Raw genomic sequence first — 21224 nt, 5'->3', positions numbered from 1 at the left:
GTGTGTTTATCAACATTCTCCCTTTGAAATTCATCTAGCCTCAAATTCTCAGCCTTGGCACTATCAACATTTTGTTGTGGGTTTTTGGTACCACTTGTTAAAAAGATCTGTGCAATCTTTATTTTTTAAAATTTCAACCATTGGCCCTTCCTTCTCCCCACTTTGGTAACCATAAGCCTGTTCTCTACATCTGTGGGTTGTTTATTCATTTTTGTTTTGTTTTTTAGATTCCACATGTAAGGAGAACCAAGATGGCGGTGTAGGTAGACACACTGCGCCTCCTCGCACAACCAGAACTGACAGAAAATCGAACCGTAAGGAAGTCCGACACCAAAGAAATAAAAAATAAACATTCATCCAGACCGGTAGGAGGGGCGGAGATGGGCAGCCGGGGCGGAGAGGACTGGAGTTGCGTGGTGGGACCGAGACTGGCGGAGTGTGGGACGAATGGGGCAGGCAGTCTGACCACTAGCAGACCCTGCGGCCCCACACTCACGCACAGATAAACCAGGACGAATGGCGGGAAGGGAAGCAGACCGCATAACGCAGGGCTCCAGCGCAGGGGAAATAAAGCCTCAAACCTCTGATTGAAAGCGCCCGTGGGGGTTGGGGCGGCAGCAGGAGAGACTCCCAGCCTCACAGGAGAGGTCGTTGGAGAGACCCACAGGGGCCAAGGTCGTGCACGAGCCCACCCACTCGGGAACCAGCACCAGAGGGGCCCAGTTTGATTGTGGGTAGCGGAGGCAGTGGCTGAAATCCGGTGGAGAGTGGAGCAGGAGCCATTACTCCCTCTCGGCCCTCCCCCACGTACAGCGTCACAGCGCAGTGACCAGCGTTACCCCGCCCTGGGGAACACCTAAGGCTCCGCCTCTTTAAGTAACAGACATGCCAAGACAAAAAAAAAAAAAAAAAGGCCCAAATGACAGAACACTTCAAAGCTCCAGAAAAAATACAACTAAGCGAGGAAGAGATAGCCAACCTATCGGATGCACAGTTCAAAACACTGGTTATTAAGAAGCTCAAAGAATTGGTTGAATTTGTTCGAAAACTAGATGAAAAAATGAAGGCTATGCTAAGAGAAACAAAAGAAAATGTACAGGGAACCAATAGTGATGGGAAGGAAACTGGGACTCAAATCAACAGTGTGGACCAGAAGGAAGAAAGAAACATCCAACCAGAAAAGAATGAAGAAACAAGAATTCGGAAAAATGAGGAGAGGCTTAGGAACCTCCAGGACATCTTGAAACGTTTCAACATCCGAATTATAGGGGTGCCAGAAGGAGAAGAGGAAGAACAAAAAATTGAAAACTTATTTGAACAAATAATGAACAAATGAACAAATAATGAAGGAGAACTTCCCTAATCTGGCAAAGGAAATAACTTCCAGGAAGTCCAGGAAGCTCAGAGAGTCCCAAAGAAGCCGGACCCAAGGAGGAACACACCAAGGCACATCGTAATTACATTACCCAAGATTAAACAGCAGAGAATCTTAGAAGCAGCAAGAGAAAAGGACACAGTTACCTACAAAGGGGTTCCCATAAGACTGTCAGCTGATTTCTCAAAAGAGACCTTACAGGCAAGAAGGGGCTGGCAAGAAGTATTCCAAGTCATGAAAGGCAAGGGCCTACATCCAAGATTACTGTATCCAGCAAAGCTATCATTTAGAATGGAAGGGCAGATAAAGTGCTTCTCAGATAAGGTCAAGTTAAAGGAGTTCATCATCGCCCTTATTATATGAAATGTTAAAGGGAGTTACCTAAGAAAAAGAAGATAAAAAATATGAACGGTAAAATGACAGCAAACTCACAGTTATTAACAACCACACCTAAAACCAAAACTAAAGAAAACTAAGCAAACAACTAGAACAGAAACAGAACCACAGAAATGGAGATCACATGGAGGGTTATCAATAGGGGATTGGGAGGGGGAGAGAGGGGGGAAAGGTACAGAGAACAAATAGCATAAATGATAGGTGGAAAATAGACAGAGGGAGGGTAAGAATAATGTAGGAAATATAGAAGCCAAAGAACTTATAAGTATGACCCATGGACATGAACTATAGGGGAGGAATGTGGGAGGGAGGAGGTGGGCAGGATGGAGTTGTGTGAAGGGGCAGAAATGGGACAACTATAATAGCATAATCAATAAATATATCAAAAAAAAGATTCTACATGTAAGTGAAATCATACAGTTTTCTTTCTCTGTCTTATTTCACTTACAATAATACCCTTTAGGTCCACCTGTTTTGTTGCAAAGAGCAACATTTCATTTTTTATTGCTCAATAATATACCATTTTATATGTACACATCTTTATCCGTTCTTCAACGGACACCTTGGTTGCTTCCATAGCTCAGCTATTGTAAATAATGCTGCAGTGAACGCAAGGATACATATATATTTTCAAATTAATGTTTTTGTTTTCTTCATATAAAAACCCACAAGTGATATTGCTGGATTGCATGGCAGCTTTATTTTTAATTTTTTGAAGAATAGCCAGTTTTCCGTACTGGCTACACCAATTTGCCATTCCACCAAGTGTTAAGAGGGCTCCCTTTTCTCTACATCCTCACCAACACTTATTTGTTGACTTTTTGATGATACCCACTCTCACCAGTGTGAGGTGGGTTCTCATTCTGGTTTTGATTTGCATTTCCCTGATGATCAGTAATGTTGAGCATTTCATGTCTGTTGGCATGTCTTCTTTGGAGAAATGTCTAATCAAGTCATTGCCATTTTTTTATTGGATTAAGGGGTTTTGGTGTTCAGGTGCATGAGTTCCTCGTGTACTTTGGATATTAACCCCTTATTGAATGTGTCATTTGCAAATACCTTCCCTCACACAGTAGGTTCTCTTCGTTGGTTTTCTTCACCGTGAAAAAACTTTTTAACGTGATATACAAGGTCTGTCCGGAAAAAGTCCAGCCATTATTAACATAACAAGAATGGTTTGTGCGGCACTGATGCAACCTGGCAGCCAAGGAGAGTGGATGGGAATGAACAAGTATGAACAATGACAACTTCACTGTACTCATCAGTGGGGGTGGTAGATGGCATTGAGTGAGCAAGCGCATTGGGGAGGCCGTCGCATTCAAAATGGGTGAGTAGAGCAACGGATCTGCATCAAATTTTGCATTAAGCTTGAACGTTCCTCCGCAGAAACTATCTGGATGGATGGCTAAGAAGGCTGCAGATGACTCAGTTTTCAGAGCACAAGTTTTTCACCTAAGTTAAATTTATTCCTAGGTAACTTATGCCTTTTGATTCAAGTGTTAATGGGATTGTTTTCTTAATTTCTCCCTTTGTTATTTTGTTACTGGTGTTACTGGTGAGAAAAAATCAACAGATTTCTGTATCTTGATTTTGTATCCTGCAACTTTACTGAATTCAACAATTAGTTCTAATAGTTTGTTGGTGGAGTCTTTAGGGTTTTCCATATATATTATCATGTCAGCTACCAATAATAGCTTTATTTATCCCTTTTTGTTTTAGATGCCTTTTCTTTCTCTTTCTAGCCTCATTGCTCTGGCTAGGACTACTCATACTATGTGGAACAGACGTGGTGAGAGTGAGCATCCTTGTCTTGTCCCTGATCTTAGAGGAAAAGCTTTTAGCCTTAACACTTCAGCCAAGCTCAGTCTCTGTTGTGAGAGACTCCTGTGCATCACAGAATGTTTAGCAACATCTTCAGCCTCCACTCACTAGATGCCGATAGCCCCAATCATGATGTCAAAAATGTGTATCCATATATTGCCAAAAGCCCCCTGGGGGCAAACTGCTTCTGGTTGAGAGCCACCAATCTTATTCTTTGGCTTTAAAATGCCAGCTATATACGAGGGAGAGCCCCCCAAAACAGAACTTATTTATAAAAATTGTGTACTTATTCTTACATGTTCAAACTTCAGTCATCTTCAAAGTGCTCTCCATCTGATGCCATGCACCTATCAAGACGGTTTTTCCACTGCTCAAAAACAGTGTTTGAACTTGTTGATTTTGATGCCTTTTAGTGCTTCTGCCACTTTTTTGTTTCACCTCTTCCACATCAGCAAAATATTTCCCTTTGAGGACTTTTTTCCTCTGGGGAAACAAAGAAGTCGCTCAGCGTGAGATCAGGTGAATAGGGAGGGTGGGGCATGGGGGGTCATACTGGTTTTGGTCAAAAACCGCTTAACACCAGGCACAGTGTAGGAAGGTGTACTTGTAAATCACGCATCATGAAATGGGTAAACACAATGAAAGAGCCTTCAAAAAAATTTCACTGAAGTGGAATGCAGCCTCTCACAACAATGCCAGCTGGTACACTGACACAGATGGGTTCCTAGAACACTCACCTAGTGGGGAAAGCCTGTACTACAAGGGGCCTGCCCTCCAGAAGACAATTCTACTTTCTTTCGGGTCTCCCCTCATACACTGGCAATTGCATAACTTGTCTATAGCCTGACCCTCTCCTCCAATTGCCTTCTTCTTCTCTGTGCATTTATATGCACACTAAGTATATCCCACTTTAACATATCGAAACTAAACCTCTGATTTACACTCCTCTTCGTATGTGCCTCTCTTCCTTGTTTGCCTTGCTCAATAATTGATCTCTCTTGTGCTTACCTTCACACTTTTATCCATTAGTAAATCGTAAAGACTTTGTCTTCAAAGCATACCCCAAATCTGATTTCTTACCACCCCCACTGCTGCCAACCTAGCCTAAGGCTGTATGATCTCTCACCAAGATTACTGCCTCCTAAGGTCCCTCTGCTTCCACCCTGGCCACCCTATTTCAGTAGGTCTGTAGGTCTCACATGGTACCTTGTTAGAAATGGAAATTCTCCTCCAACCCCAGAACTAGTAAATCAGAAACTCTGGGGATAGGACACAAATGGCGGGGTGTTAAGTCCTCCACATCAAACACCCAAACCACTCCTGTGCTCCTGTCCAATCATATTCCTTAAACCACCTTCTCCCCTGCACAGTCATACCAACCTCCCTGTGTTCTAAACATACTCAAGACACTCACATTATAGAGCTTTATCATTAGCTGCCCCACTCTTCCCTGGAAAATTACTCACAATCCCAGATAGATATTGTTGGAGTCTCTATTTAAACATCACCTTCTCGCTGAGGCCTTCTCTGACTGCTCGATATAAAGAAAGAACACCGTCTTCCATTCTGAACCAGCCTTAATTTTCAACAAAGCACTTGTCAGTGGCTAACAGAGTATGTACGTGTGTTTTCTTTATTGTCTGTCTCCCCAGATTCTACTATGTAAACTCCATGTGGACAGAACTTTGTTTTATTTACTGCTATACTTTGAACAACTAGAAAAGAACCTGGTACTGGACAGATGTTCAATAACCGTTGACTTTCTGAGGCAATGGTTGCTTATGGTTGATTAAAGGAAAGATACAAAGAAGGTGAGGAAAACACAGTGTTGTTTAAGTAACTGAGAAGAAAATTTCAGCAGAAAACAAAGCCCACCAAAACTGTAAGGTCAATGAGGGACAAAGTACAGCAGTTGACAGTAAAGGCTAAGTAGTTCAGAGTAAATCAATCACTGTTTAGCAACAGAACTGAGCCCAGAAGAAATGTAGACTTCATATAAGCTGAAGAAGATGGATGAAATTCCAGAGAAGAGAATAATACCATGTACAATACCACACAAGCAGAGATTTGCTAAGCATAGTTTTCCCAAAGTGTGTTCATTGGAAATAGCATTACCTTGAATAGTTAAGTTATAGACAGGAAAAGGCTGGATTAAACAACTTTAAACAAATTTCTTCAATACAAGACTTCTTGTTGACGTTAACATGTTTAATTTAATGTTAACCTCTAAGAGATTAAGTTTAGCACGCAGTATTTCCCTATCTTAATCACACAACCTTTTTTGTTTTGGTCAAGCACAGAGACACATGGCCTAACTTCACTTTTATCACTAATGTCAGTGACATTTTTCTGTCCTATTTTGCTGTAATTTGCCTGATGTTTCCAAAAACAAAAGACCCCTTTCATTATTATATTTAAGCCAAGTCAAACTCCTCTGAACACAAAGAGGCCAGCTGAAGACACCACAGTATCATAAATCTCTCACTTGGGAAATAAAATCCTGAAATATTTTCACACTACTTTCTTTATTCAATTTGTATTAATCCAATGAGAACAATTTAAGCCCATAGTATTCAAAGTGTCTTTTTAATGCTTTTTAGAATTTTAAGTATTTTGAACCCCTTAAAAGATATTCAGATCCAGGATAAACATAATAGAAACATCAGAAAAAAAAATCATACCACTGCAGCAGCTGAAAGGTCCTTAAGCGTCCACCCAGTCCAGTATGCCACACAGGCCTCACCACCACCTCCATAATAAAGACATGTTGGGCACCCAAAAAAGCAAGCGGAGCCCAGGTCACCTAACTTCCCAGTTGGCTATCTTTTTAACACATAATACAGTATGCACACATTTAAACTGAGGAAACGTTAAAAATTAATAATATAAAGCATGATAAAATCTGAGGTAAATCAAGTCTTAAAGACATCTTTTTCTTTCTATAAAAGAGGCAAGACAAACCAAGTGTAAAAGCTAGAGATTTATTGTTATTTTTGATTAATAAACTGTCAAATTAGTTATGACACTATCCCACATTGTATACCACCATTTACAGAAGTTTTTAAACCAGACTGCGGCATAAAGTAGAGAGAGCAAAGACACATGAACATCATCCCTAACAACGCCTTCTAGCCATGCCTCCACCTTGACCTTCACACAGGTTTTCCTCCTGGGGAAAGTGTCAGAACAGTGCACCAGCTGGTGGATACCCTGACCTCTTGACCCTTTTTAACAGCAAGCAACTTACAGAAGTAATGGAATTCAACTTGTATTTCCTGTGATTTTATTGGTCTGAATTCATTTTAGGTAACTTCAACATTTTAATTTCCTGTACATGAGAGACTACAATGACCTAAGAGAATACTGAACCAGAGTCAGCCCAATTATATTACTGACCCCAAAGTTATGTTTTAATTGGTCCTAAAGGAATGTACCACACCAACAATTTGAGAGTTAGGCAAACAGAACTTTTCTGGAGAGGAAAGAAAAAGGCTGTAGAACAGTCAAATGTACTCAACATTGTTAAAACGGCTCTTTTTCACCCCTGAATGATACTTGTTTACTACACTATAAGCACAGAAATCCTAACAGAATCTTGGTTGCCAGTATTACTTAGGCTGGCCCAATCCAGGATAGATCCCCGCCCCCTCCCTCAAGTTCCCCTTCTCTGAGGCTCTGAAAAGCACAATATTTAACTATTCCTTAATAAAACTACCAAAACACTTCAGAAACAAGTAGATCACAAATCATTTTAAATTCATGTATTGCCTGTGCATAAGAAATCTGAAAACCCAAAAGACAGTTCTATTTTTATATGGTGATTAAAAATAACTGAAGCATCAAGACACTTTCAGAGAAAGCAACATATTTCAATTACAAACTGTAATGCCTGTTAAACTACCTATGGGAGAAGCTGAAAAGTCCTAGGCAAATGCACTTTTGGGTTACACTACAGTGCTCCTTCAGTCAGCACAAAAATTAAGGTAATTTACAATCAATCAGTGAATGTTGACACAATGTTACATTATGATGTCTGTACAATTAAATGTCCTTAAGAGATAACCAGAATCAGCTTTTCTACTCAACAAACCTGACCAACTGGCACTTTTGCTGAGAGATGTTTTATCAAAGATGCTGTAAGATTCTACACAATTAGGAAATACTTCAAAGTATGTCCTTATCTTTACTTTTTTTGGTTACAAGTGTTTTGCTCAGATAATCTACTGCAGTATGTTTCTAGAAATGCAGTCCCAAAGGTGCATAATATATTGTATACAAATAAAGTAAGACTGTCAGTAGTATAAATCTTACAGCATTTTGTTTGCAAAAAATACATGCCAAAGTCACAATAAGCAATATTGTACCACAAATTATAGAGCGCAAATGATTTGCTTCTTTTAATGCTTTTATTCTACATAAATTACTATCATAGGCTAATGTTTAAAAAGCAAATAAATTGGACAGATGCAGGACAAAAATCTGTTCACCCAACTATAAATGGTGATATTTTTTAAAAATTACAATAAATGCAGAAGTGTTTGATGCATGCAGTAGCCTTAAATGAAAAAGCATTGATTCCCATTGTTCCACAAAAAGAAAAAACAAAAACAAAAACAAAAACAAAAACACAGAGAAACCCACACATCTTACTGCACTCCACCTTAAAATGCATCGTACTGGGTTTGTTTATAACAGCACAGAATTCCAAAAGTCAAAAGGAAATAAAGCAGGTATTTTAAAGATTTAAGAGCCGTTATCAAAAATAAATTACATTTTTTCAAGATACAGAAATGCTGCTATGATGGCTGGGAGCCCAGTAACCGTTCAATAGCTGCGTTGATATCGCCTCCTGTTGCTATCAGCGCTTGCAAGTTTGCTTCACGGTTCAAAAACCCCATTGCACTGAGCTGTTCCAGTTGTTGCTGAAATCTGACTTCTGGATTCTGTAGCTTTAAAGAAAAATAAATAAATAACCAAAACTCAGAGCTACAAAAGCACTGGCCTACCTCTTAAAGCTTTCTCAATGTCTTTAAAAGTCCACTAGCACTTTATTTTGTTATTTTAAGTAGTCTAATTCATACCTAGTCATGTCAAATAGATCACATACTTTAAAATGTAGCTTAGTAAACCTCAACCTTTATTTTACAAATATTTAAGAAACTCATGAACAAGTAGGAAATCTGTATATGCAAAGAGTTTAGAATTAGATGATTTATTTTATAGCTATTGACCAACTGGGTAATTATAAAAGCCAGTGTCCTCATATATAAAATTATAAAGTTTTAATGAGGCTTAGAATATGGATTCAATTTCTGCACTGGCCAGTCATAGTCTTCAGAAGAGGTCCAGTTTGAGGCCCAAAGACTATACTTCTGATAATTCAGCTATGTCATATCTTCCTTCATAAATGAGGTAAGATAAAAATGCACAAATGATCAATCAACCAGGCCAACCTAATAATGGGGAAGGAAGCCTACAGACTGTGCAACTTTATATAACAACTCTGTCCAGTATCTAAAATCTTTTCTTCTTATTAAGTCCATGGATATTTACTGAGTCAGAAGCTATGCTAGGAATCAGGATACAAGTACTTGTGTAAGATAAAACCCTGCCCTGTTTATTATATTTAACAAGGCTTAAAAATCAGAAAGCATGTTATAGAGTTGCCATGCAGAAGTTTAGAGGCAACCTACTCTAATAGGTTTGAACTGTAGTAATCTTTGCATAATGGCAGACTCTGGGCCAAGCCAGTAAATGTTTCCAGATGCAAGAACATTATCATCAGCCCACATTTTTTAGACATATTTATGAGGTGTATATGTGGAACACAAGTTACCACAGGAGGTAGTAGTGGGTGGAATGAGGTAGCCGGGATTTTTTTCCTTGGTTTTTATTAACACTATTGCAGATGTCCCCATTTTCCCCCCTCCTCATTGCCCCAGCTCCCCCTTCCTTCTGGCCATAACGACCCTGTGGTCTGCATACATGGGTTACACATGTATATTTTTTGGCTAATAATGCCTTCACATTCTTTCATCCAGTCCCACCCTCCCCCATCCCTGACAGCTGTCAGTCTGTTCTATGCCTCTATTTCTAGGTAGGTAGGTTCTTTTTTTAAATGAAAATACAAAGCCTAGATAGAATATAGTTGATCAGGAGGTATTTGGGATAACCAAGTTTCTCATTCCTCCCTGACAAACTTTATAAACTCAACATAATACATTTTTAAAGGCACCTTGTAAAAAGTAAGGCAGAGTTTTAGCATTTCTTCTCTACAACCAAAACATTTCCTTTAGTGTCTGATATAGTACCAAAGTTAACAATTTTATAATGCCTGCTTTAGAGTCAATATTCTTAAGATTGTACTTCTGATTACAGTCCAAAGTCTAAAGGACTGCCACATTCTTTTCTTTCTTTCTCTTGAGGGGGAGGGGATTTATAACATTAAGGAATACAAAATGTGAGCAAAAAAAGAACCAATACCTGAGGATTTACTCCAGCAAGAGCCTGCAGCATTTGCTGGATAAACTGCTGGTGTCCAGGTTCAGCGGTTGCTGCCGTGGGACTTGGGTTTTCACTAGCAGCAGAGCTAGAGCTGTTGGTTCCTGAAGAGCCTCCAGTGCTTCCTCCTAATGCTCCCAGGCCAGGAGTAAACCTAGGGAAAGCACAAATTGGTGATAAACCTAAATTCCTGCAAAACAAGAGGCCAGATCAAGCCAGACGTTAATAAATCAGTGACATTTTAACATAACATTAACTAAGTTACACTCTTTACATAAGAGCTTTTTTTTTTTAATTTGAAAGCTCTGTCTTAAAAACAATCTCAATAAAAAAAGACAGAAAGACACTAAGTCTAAAATTCTCCAAGAGAGCCCTCACTTGTGTAGCTGATTGAGTGTCTTCCCACAAACCAAAAGGTCACCAGTTTGATTCCCAATCTGGGCACATGCCTGGGCTGCAGGACCAGGTCCTCAGTTGGGGGCATGAAAGAGGCAACCCATTGATGTTTCTCCTGAACATCGATGTTTTTCTCCCTGTTTCTCCCTCCCTTCCCCCTCTCTAAAAATAAATAAGTAAATACATCTTTAAATTCTCCAAAAGAGAAAGTTAACTCTTATGCACTTTCATAATCTTCCTCAAATAACCTACCCTGGGATGAGGCCAGGGGCTTCCGTTGCTAATGTCTGTAGACCCTGCTGAATCTGCAACAAGGCCTGCATTGCTCTAGGGTTTGACATTGCCGATAATGTATCAGGATTCTGCATCTAAGAAAGAAAAAAAAAAAAAAAACAACAACAGTGGTTATGGGGGAATCACAATCAGTGAAGGTAAAATTAAATGTCGTCTTTGTTATGTTTCTGGAGAAAATAAAAAACTTTATTGCTAGACACTGATAATCCACAATTCCTTTCCCAAAGTAAACACAAGCACCTCCTCTCTGACAGCAAACCTAGTGTGCAAATTGTTACTTGATCTCCTCCCAAATCCATCATGAAAGACATTTTTCATAATACAAGACAATTAGGGGTTCCTCTAGAAGCCACATCCGGTTCCCTCTCTCCAACAGAAGATAAAAGTTTTATTTCTAAGAGACAACTCCAAATGCACAGTTAACGTAACACAGTAATATGGGGAAGGCCACATATTCCTCCTGATCAAGTGTTATTTGTTGCTGATATAACAATTTTCTCCAGTAAACTAAACTGTAAAACAATAGCTCCAAATTTGAGGCTAATACATACGTCCTGAGTTCAGCTTCCCTACTTTCAATATATACAACCTGACTAACCAATATAGCTAGGCGGACATCATTACAATAGATCAAAAGCACTGACAAATCCTGGAAAATGGTTTACAGGCTGAGAATCATTTAAGCCTAGAACTACCAAGATTGACTTCAAAACACCAAGACTGACTTCTGTATCTTTTTAAATACTAAAATATCACAGCAAGCTGAAGTACTTCTGAATAATAAAATCTTCCTTACATGACAACATGGACAATTTTAATCTTGCTAATTCTGAGTCTGAGGAAATGTGATCAACCCCCCTTGAAAAACAGGAGTTCTATTAATTTCAAGGAATGACAACATTACAAAAAAAACCAAACCTATAAAATAGAATAGGGTAGCTCTTTCCTGTTACTCAAGATTAGTTAAACCGTAATATGTAACATAGACACAATGAAGTACTTCAAAGTTAATAAAGTGAAAGAAAATGGTTTATGGTATTAAGAAAGCATTCAAAATCCTAAACCCTCAAAAGCAAAAACAAAACAGTCCTTTCCTCAGAATTTAAGAAATATAAGCATAAACAAAAGGTCAGCAGTGAAATGGGGTTCAGTTAAGATCAAGCTGAATTCTCTGAGAATTGACAGCATTACCAGACTCCATTCTATGTTCTGCTATCAGCCAGAGAGCAAAGGAAAAGGTTTATTAAACTTTTTCAAACAAATCATTACCAAAGATAGCTAGCATCTTTTCTTACTCACTTGTTGGAGGAAAGTTGGGAGCTGTTGTCTCATTTGTTCTTGAAGCTGAGGATTTCCAGCAAATAGGGGATTATTCAGCATCATCTATGGGGCAAGTGTTCAAACAATTTTAACTGGAAATATCTGAAACAAGTAATGTACCTTGTTTAATAGTCTATCTTCCCCCAACTGCGTAACCTGGCATTTAAAAAGGAGGAAGGTAGAACATGAATAAAAAAGAAAGGGAAGATACTGTCCACAAGAGTGATCTCCAGAAAAAATACAAAAGGCATCTTCTCTGTCAATGAGAATGGTGATCATGATGACATTCAACATTCTAAAAATTAAAAGCAATCATTTTCTTAGGCTCTTCTTTGAGCAAAGATACCTGCCCTTGAAAGAAAAATGGGAGTAACTGGCATTCACAGGATACATTTCCTGCTACACTGACAGAATAAACAACACATGAAACCATGATTGGCTTGCTAAGACACCTCAACACACAAGTAGCAAGCACAAAGAAAATCTAGATCTGCAATCACTATAACAGCCTACTACAAAACAGCTAATATTAGGTCCAGAAAAATAACACCACAGAACAGCAACCACCTTGCCAGAGAAATGGAGCAACCACCTAGGTAAAAATCAGCCCAGGACTAGCATCAACAGATCTCTGGGGAAAGTATTAAAATACTTTTAAGACCTCAAAGATGTAAGAACACCAACATTAGCCTTTGGATTGCACCTCACTATCACCAGAGATGAGAAAAGTGTCATGTTCCCTAACCATCAAATAGGTATTAGAATTAAAAAGTCGGGGTCAGTATTAACATGACGCTAGATACCTGAAAATAAAATTACAATACACACTCAACATAACCAGAAGCTAGTAAATTCTCATAGCTTTGAAAAACACAAATTTTTTATCAGTTTTCCCCCAGAGTGAAAAGTCAACTAAGAATGATTTACTGATAGCCCGTTTACTGGCCCAAAGTTGGGGGGAAATGATCCTTGCCCTAAGTAGTTAACCATATATAAGACTAATTGTATGTAAATATTGGAAGTACAGAGAATTCCTCTCTACCTCCTTTAGGTAATCTTTTGTTGCAAAGTGGATTACTTAATCTTTTTTAGAAGTATCTAAAGCAGAAGTCAAATGTTTCATAGATATACACTATTTATTTCAAAGTGACCAGTAGGTTCACAGTAAATACAGTAATACCTACTTGAGATCAACAAACCTGCTTCTTTATTGGCTCCAGTCAAAACTTTTTATTACGAACACATTAATGAAGGTATCACATTTATCTTGCAGAATGCAGGTTATTTAAAAAAGCATGTCACTGGATATTTCTCCTAACTTACCTGTTTATGTCTAAAAATCAAAATCAGAATAGAGAACTACAAACTTTACACTGCTCATAACCACAGTACATTGTAAATGTTTCTAAATTGTCTACAATAAAAGACACTCATATCTAGCCTTCTTTGTCAACATTTTGCTTTAAAGTAAAAGTAGAATAGAGGGAAATCCTTAAGTCACTTCTTAGATGTAGAATTGTTAGTTAAAATGGCTGGGAATGTGCCTGTTAAAGCCAAATTTTAAAGCAAGATTGCACATTCAACGTTAACTATTACTCAAACATACATTTAAAAACACAAATAAGATCACTTTACATAATTCCACATTTATTTTAAACAAAAGTGCAATAACAGTAAATGAGGCATTTAGTACTAATATAGTCAGTGTAATAATCTGCATGTGAATAAAATAAAATTTACCTACAATATACAAAATTAAGTATATATAAAAATTAACCTAAAAACTTCTCGGGAGGGCAAGAGGGAAGCAGTGAGGGAAAAATAAAAAAACTTGTTCTCTATTTCCAATTCCATAAATTTTAAGAGGGCAGATGTTATTGCTAACAATTATAGCTCAAAGATATATGCTATATACTTGAAACAATTAATGTTGCAGACTTTAAGAAATAAAAACCATTTCATCTGACATAATGAAGAAGGTGATTATCTTTAAAAAGTTTTTAAAGTTTTAGAAATGGAAATAAACTATAATCTATTTAAAATTCCTAACACTCTACAGAAACCATTCTTTAAAAATAGCAATTATAAACTATAAATGATCAAGGCTTGTCTCACATTCTCCAAGGTTTTCCAAGACCGATGGTTCTTAACCTAGTGGTACATAAGAATAATCTAGGGAACTTGGGGGTTTAAAGAAAAAAAAGATCCAATGCAGCTCTATCAAAATCTCTCAGGATGGGAAGCTCCCAAAGTGATCCTTAACATTCAGCTAGGGTGGAGACCCACTAATTTTTTTCATTACGGTTTCTCTAGTAACAAGTTAGATAAATGAATACATAAAGATAAATGAATAAATTCAAATTTGGTGGTGATGGTGATCCATAATGGAAAAATTGAGAACATTTTTCCCACAAATCTCTCTCTGCCTTTAACAGCAATTTCAGGCTACTTTATAACAGCCACTTGAATATGACTATGAATGACAGAACTGAGGCTGCAAAGAAAGAAACTGTCCAAAAAGTGGAGATACAGGTGTATTAATGTAGCACATAACATAAATACGCCAAAATCACAACTATTTGATTAGGTTATTTCAATTCACACTGCACAGTCCTTTTCAAATTTAATTACAAACTCACCTGTGCAGCAAGGTCAGGGTTCTGGCTTAGTGACTGCATCATGCTTCTCATGTAGGGGGCAGACAACATGTTTTGCATAAGTTGTGGGTTTTCAGTTATTTGTTGCAACAAGCTCTGCATTCCTGGTGTGTTGAACATACTAGCTGAAAGTTTAAAAAAACAAACATCATATCAAAGACAAGACATGTAAACAAAAGTGAAGGTTTTAAAGCCATATGTACACTGTGAATAATTTTAGCAATTGCTAGTGAGTATATGTATTACTTATCAATTTAACTAATAAAGAATTTTAAAACTAAGATCTCCAAAATTACATGCCCAACATATACCAGTAAAGGAGGGCTCATGGATTTAAAACATTCTGGTTGTATTCACAGTAAAATCACATCTAATGGAAAAGTTAAGTTCTATAGTCTATTTAAGCAAAAACTGGGTAGGATCCAAATTACTATTGAAAAATTCCATAAATTGAGTAAGTCTGAGCCAACTTTTCCTCCAGGATCACTAAATTAGAATCATATTGAGCACTCAGTATGCTCACACTTATAAATAAAAAAGCCTTCTCACTAATGAAAAAATAAATGAAGGCCTCCGTCCCATTTTCTTTGCATACTGGCACTCATTGATAAAATGGCAGACACATTTCACATTTCAGAGACCAGACAGCATAGTGACTAAGTGTAGGGTCTGGAGTCATATTACTGGTTTCAAATCTAACCTAGCTATATAATTTTAGAGGAATAAGTGGCTTTTTCATACTTCAGTTTTTCCACCTATAAAATGAGGTAAATAGCCTCTATTTCATAGGCTGGTGGTGACAATTAAATTAGATGAAGTATAAACTGCTTATTACTACTATTCTCTAGTTTTCCTTGTTTTTGTTTTACTGAGCAACAGCTAAATTTATGTGAAATCAACTTTTTTTGAAAATTAAATAACTTGTTCAATATATATCCAGATTTCCACTTGCTGACTAGATAAACTCAAATATCTTCTCAAATTCATGTGTACTTATTAACTCATTAGCTTTTTCATTTTTCTTATGTTCTCATTCTATGCATTGTCATTTTATCAAACATAAAACATTTGATTCTTCCCATTTATCTTTCCAGATTCTAATTCTGCTGCTATTTGGTTTTTATAAGAGTTTATGTGAGCCAAACTGACAACACACAAGGGGAAGCAAGATCTCGAGTGCTTCCATAATTGTGCTGGGTTTTAAAGATAATGTTGTTTTTCCTATTTTTTTCATGTTGTTGTTATTTAGTTCTCTTCCACATCCTAGAGTCCAAGAATATTCTAAGACAGGGTGACAAACATACCCTGCAGGACAAATATGACCCGTAATCTCTTTCTGTATAGCCCAGGAGCTAAAACTAATTTTTACATTTTTTAAATGGTTTAAAAAAACACAAATATTCTTCAATGCAATCCCTATCAAAATACCAATGCTGTATTTCACACAACAGGAACAAATAATCCAAAATGTATATGAAACAGAAAAGGGATGTGCAGAAAAGGGAACTCTTGTGCACTGCTGATGGGAATATAAATTGGTGCAGCCACTTTAAAAACCAGGATGAAGGTTCCTCAAAAAATTAACAATAGAACTGTCTTATGACCCAGCAATTCCATTTCAGGATATACATGTACATGTCCCAAGAAACCCAAAACACTAATTGAGAAGAATATATACTCCAACTTCCAGCCAAGATGGAGGCATGGGTAGATATACTTTCCTCCTCAATCAATCAAAAGAAGGACAACAAATTGAAAAACAAAAAATAACCAGAACTGCCAGAAAATCAAACTTTATATATAAGTCCAAAACCAAGGAGTTAAAGAAGAAACATTCACTCAGACAGGTAGGAGGGGCAGAGATGGGCAGCAGGGTGGAGAGGACTCCCGGCGAGGTCTCAACATACAACATCTGTGTGGGGATGAACCAGGAGGAACAACTGGGGAGCAAGACAGGCCAACTAACTCAGGGTTCCAGGAAATAAAGCCTGAAAACCTCTGACTGAAAACACCTGTGGAGGTTGAGACGGCATGAGAAACTTTCAGTCTCACAGGAGAGTTCACTGGAGGGACTCACAGGGTCCTAGAATGAACACAAAACAACCACAAAACCACCCACCTGGAAATTAGTACCAGAAGGGCCCAATATGCTTGTGGGTAGCAGGGGAAGTGACTGAAAGCCAGCAGAGAGCTGAGCAAGTGGCATTGTTCCCTCTTGGACCCCCACCCCCTACATATAGCACCACAATGCAGCTTGCCCTGCCCTGGTGAACACCTAAGGCTCTGCCCCTTACAATGTAACAGGTGCACCGAAACAAAGAAATACGGCCCAAATGAAAGAACACATCAAAGCTCCAGAAGAAATACAACTAAGCAACAAAGAGATAGCCAGCCTATCAGATGCACACTGCTAGTCACGATGCTCACAGAAATGAGTACGGTAACAAAATAGAGTCAGAAGTGCAGGCTATTCAAAGTAAAATAAAGAAGAATATACATGGAACCAATAGCAAAGGGAAGAAAACCAGGACTCAAATCAAAGATTTGGAACAGAAGGAAGAAATAAACATTCAACTGGAACAGAATGAAGAAACAAGACTTCAAAAAAATGAGGAGAGGCTCAGGAACCTCTGGGACAACTAAATGTTCCAACATATGAATCATAGGGGTGCCAGAAGGTAAAGAAGAAGAGCAACAAATTGAAAACTTATTTGAAAAAATAATGAAAGAGAACTTCCCCAATCTGGCAAAGGAAATAGACTTCCAGGAAGTCCAGGAAGCTCAGAGAGTCCCAAAGAACTTGGACCCAAGGAAGCACACACCAAGGTACATCATAATTAAGTTACCCAAGATTAAGGATAGGTAGAGAATCTTAAAAGTAGCAAAAGAAAAGGGAGAGTTACCTACAAAGGAGTTCCCATAAGACTGTCAGCTGATTTCTCAAAAGAAACTTTGCAGGCAAGAAGGGGCTGGAAAGGAGTATCTGAAGTCATGAAAGGCAAGGACCTACATCCAAGATTACTCTCTCCAGCAAAGCTATCATTTAGAATGGAAGGGCAGATAAAGTGCTTCCCAGATAAGGTCAAGTTAAAGGAGTTCATCATCACCAAGCCCTTATATGAAATGTTAAAGCGACTTATCTAAGAGAAAGACCAAAAACACAAACAGTAAGATGACAAGAAATTCACAACAATCAACAATGGAACCTAAAAACACAAAAACAAACTAAGCAAACAACTAGAACAGGAACAGAATCACAGAAATAGAGATCATATGGTGGGTTATCAGTGGGGAGGGGTTGGGAATAGGGTGAGGGAAAAGGTACAGGGAATAAGAACCATAAATGGCAGGTACAAAATACACAGGAGGAGGTTAAGAATAGTATGGGATATGGAGAAGCCGAAGAACTTATATGTATGACCCATGGACATGAATTAAGTTGGGATAATGCTGGTAGGAGGGGGGATATAGGGCAGAGGGGAATAAAGGGGAGAAAAATATTGGGACAACTGTAATAGTACAATCAATAAAATATATTAAAATTTTAAAAATTAATTTTAAAAAAATGTAAATTATTTTGAGTGGTATTCCTTGGTTCTTAATGAGCTGATAGATGTTACTAATACTACTCAGTTCCCGTTTAACTTCAGGGGTAAATACCAAGTTTGAAGGGACTAAAAAATTAGTCTCTATAAACAGTCTGCATGGAATAACTACAGGTAAACTATTTCAAAATTGAGAAAATACTAGTTCAGCACAACCTTAAGTAGAATCTGCTAAAATGTGCTACATCTGACCATGATAAAAGAATGTGGAGGAGTAAAAGGATTAGTTGGACAAATATACAAAGCTTATAAAAATACAAGGGGACCCCCCCCAAAAAATCCTGTAATTTTTTAAAAATTGTGCATTTATTCTTATAACTTCAGTCCCCTTCAAAGTACTCTCTATTTGATGCAATACACCTATTGAGATGTGTTTTTCCATTGTTCAAAACAGTTTTTGAACTCATCGGTTTTGATGCCTTTTAGTGCTTCTGCCGTTTTTGTTTCACTTCTTCCACATCAGCAAAACATTGCCCTTTGAGGACTTTTTTCATGCAGGGAAACAAAAAAAAAGTCACTTGGGGTGAGATCGTGTGAATACGGAAGGTGGGGCATGGGGGTCATGCTGTTTTTGGTCAAAAACTGAACACCAGACACTGTGTAGGCAGGTACACTCATAAATCACCCATTATGAAATAGGCAAATGTGTAGAAAGAGCCTTCAAAAAAATTTCACTGAAGCCAAAAGCAGCTTCTTACAACGATGAGATAATTCCAGGTTTTTTGGGGGGAGGGGGTTCCCCCCTTGTACAATATATTCAAAGACTAAGGTTACTTACTGTCTTATTCATTAGAAGGTGCTCTAAAAATTATTTTGAACTCATGTCATTCAACCAGTAGGAGTATCAATGATAGACATCATTCACTTTTGTGAACTAAACCATAGTCAATTTCATGACTTTCTGTGAGAAATATATCGTGACTTACTCAACCACACAGCAGCTTGGTGGCTCAGCAAAGTTTGACTGCAATTTTTTTTTGGGGGGGGGGGGGGTAGCTTAGGGCTAAGACTGAAATTCTTTTGAACCACCCATCCACTGATATGAAAGACTAAATGACTCTGGAAATCACCTTTTACTAAAGACTTGGTAATGTTTCTCAACTAATTCAACCCAAATTACAAGGCAAAAAAAAATTTACATGAGAAACTCATACTGTGGTAAAGTCATTTCAACAACCAAAAATGTCTGTATCACAAGCAATGTCAAGCTGCTTTACATGTTCTTGTACTGTCAAAAGCTAAAACAAGAAGGACTCCATTCCCACAAACTTGCAACAGATGTATTTTTGAGCTCATACTGCCATTCCAGCAGCCTTTTTTGGACCTCAGCACAAGTGCAAAGAAAACTTTCACCATTTCAAAATTCATTTACCTATAACTGAGGCCTACCACCTAACCTTCAATTGGAAGTGATTAATCTCACATGACATGATAAAAGCAAAGAAGAATCTAATAGAATCCTATTAATGTTTTCCAACTGATGAATATGCTATTAAAATCATACGTTTCTGGAATAAGTAGTCAGCCCTCTGTAGCCAAGAGTTTTGCATGTGCAGATTCAACCAACCAGAAATTGAAAACATTCAGGAAAAAAAAATCCCAGAAAGTTTCTGAAAGCAAAACTTAAATTTGTCACATGCCAAGCACTATGCTGAATCAACGTGACAGAAGTGATGTGCAGGCACACCCTATATGCAAATAATAGACCATTTTATATAAGGGACTTGAGCATCTACAGATTTTGGTATCCAGAGTCCTAAAACCAATCCTCTGCCATACCAAACGACTATATTTGAATGAAATAAGTAAAATCACATTACCCATATTTTGCCCTGTATAACATGCACTTTATGACCAAATTTTTGAGAGGAAAATAAAGGTGTGCATTATACATGAGTATAATGATTACATACCATGGCTATAATAACCCTGTGTATAATGTGCACCAAAGCGTAGCAGCACATTACACAAGGCAATATACAGTATGTATCTGTATTAATCAATGAACATTTGCAAATGATTTTTTTGAATTGTAGGCACTCCTATTGGGGACTCAACCGGCAGCCCAGGTATGAGCCCTGACCAAAAATTCAATCAGCAACTTTCGCTTTGTAGAGCAATGTCCAACCAACTGCGCTACACCGGCCAGAGTGGCAACTGATTTTGACAACAGGGAATTGTGTGAATGTCAAGTAAGCAAAAACATCATCCCTGAAAAAAAAAATTCCATTCCAACCACATGTAAATATGTATGAAAAAATAGTATACACAATTATCACATTTTTAATCCCATCATTAAAAAACATGCAAAAACTTGTTTTGTCCCCTAATGTACTGTAGTATTCTTGATTTTCCTCTTGACCTGCAAAGAGGTCCTTTACAGGAAAAGTTTCCTGACACCTGCTTTAAATAGAGTATCAATCTGCTAATTTTTTTAAAATCTCAGTCAAGTCACAGAACTAATTTTTTGTTGGTTAGACAAAAGTTTATTGTAACCCTGGCTGACTGGCTTGGTTGGTTGTAGTGTCTTCCTATATACCAAAAAGGTTGTAGGTTCAATTTACAGTCAAGGCTCATCCAGGAGGCAATAGATAGGTATTTCTCACATCAATGTTTCTTTCATATAGAGGTTTCTCTCCCCACGCCAAAAGTATCAATAAAAATAACCTCAGGTGAGGAGTTTTTTAAAAAAATTTTTTTTAAGTTGTTACTATAGAAAACCATGCTAAAATACAAAAAGCAATTTACCTATCAGAAAGTTTGATTAAATCACAGTTCTTATTGGCTCTACAACCTTTAAAATATTAATATAGCATCTCTTTTTGAAAAGACTGTTAATAAGAGTTGCCTGGCAGGTGT

At 37.7% G+C, this 21224-nt stretch overlaps 1 protein-coding gene across 3 annotated transcripts in view; it reads right to left on the bottom strand.

The window, feature by feature from the left end:
- Window positions 1–6559: 6559 nt before the first annotated feature.
- The window catches only part of UBQLN1 (ubiquilin 1), a 44034-nt gene continuing 29369 nt past the window's right edge, over window positions 6560–21224 (bottom strand). Inside the window, exons 7-11 of one of the 3 annotated variants that reach the window (XM_024560002.3) lie at window positions 14743–14885; window positions 12083–12166; window positions 10742–10857; window positions 10076–10247; window positions 6560–8541 (exon numbers count right to left, since the gene is read on the bottom strand). In XM_024560002.3, the coding sequence (XP_024415770.1) occupies window positions 8389–8541; window positions 10076–10247; window positions 10742–10857; window positions 12083–12166; window positions 14743–14885 (668 nt within the window). In that variant the 3' untranslated portion in view covers window positions 6560–8388. The remainder of the gene's footprint in view (window positions 8542–10075; window positions 10248–10741; window positions 10858–12082; window positions 12167–14742; window positions 14886–21224) is intronic. The other 2 variants (XM_024560003.3, XM_024560004.3) reach the window with 2 other exon arrangements.

This window comes from Desmodus rotundus, chromosome 1 (assembly GCF_022682495.2).
Source record: "Desmodus rotundus isolate HL8 chromosome 1, HLdesRot8A.1, whole genome shotgun sequence".
Classification (NCBI taxonomy): Eukaryota; Metazoa; Chordata; class Mammalia; order Chiroptera; family Phyllostomidae; genus Desmodus; species Desmodus rotundus.
The sequence above is the reverse complement of the archived record's forward strand: the minus strand, read 5'-3'. Positions and strand labels throughout refer to the sequence as shown.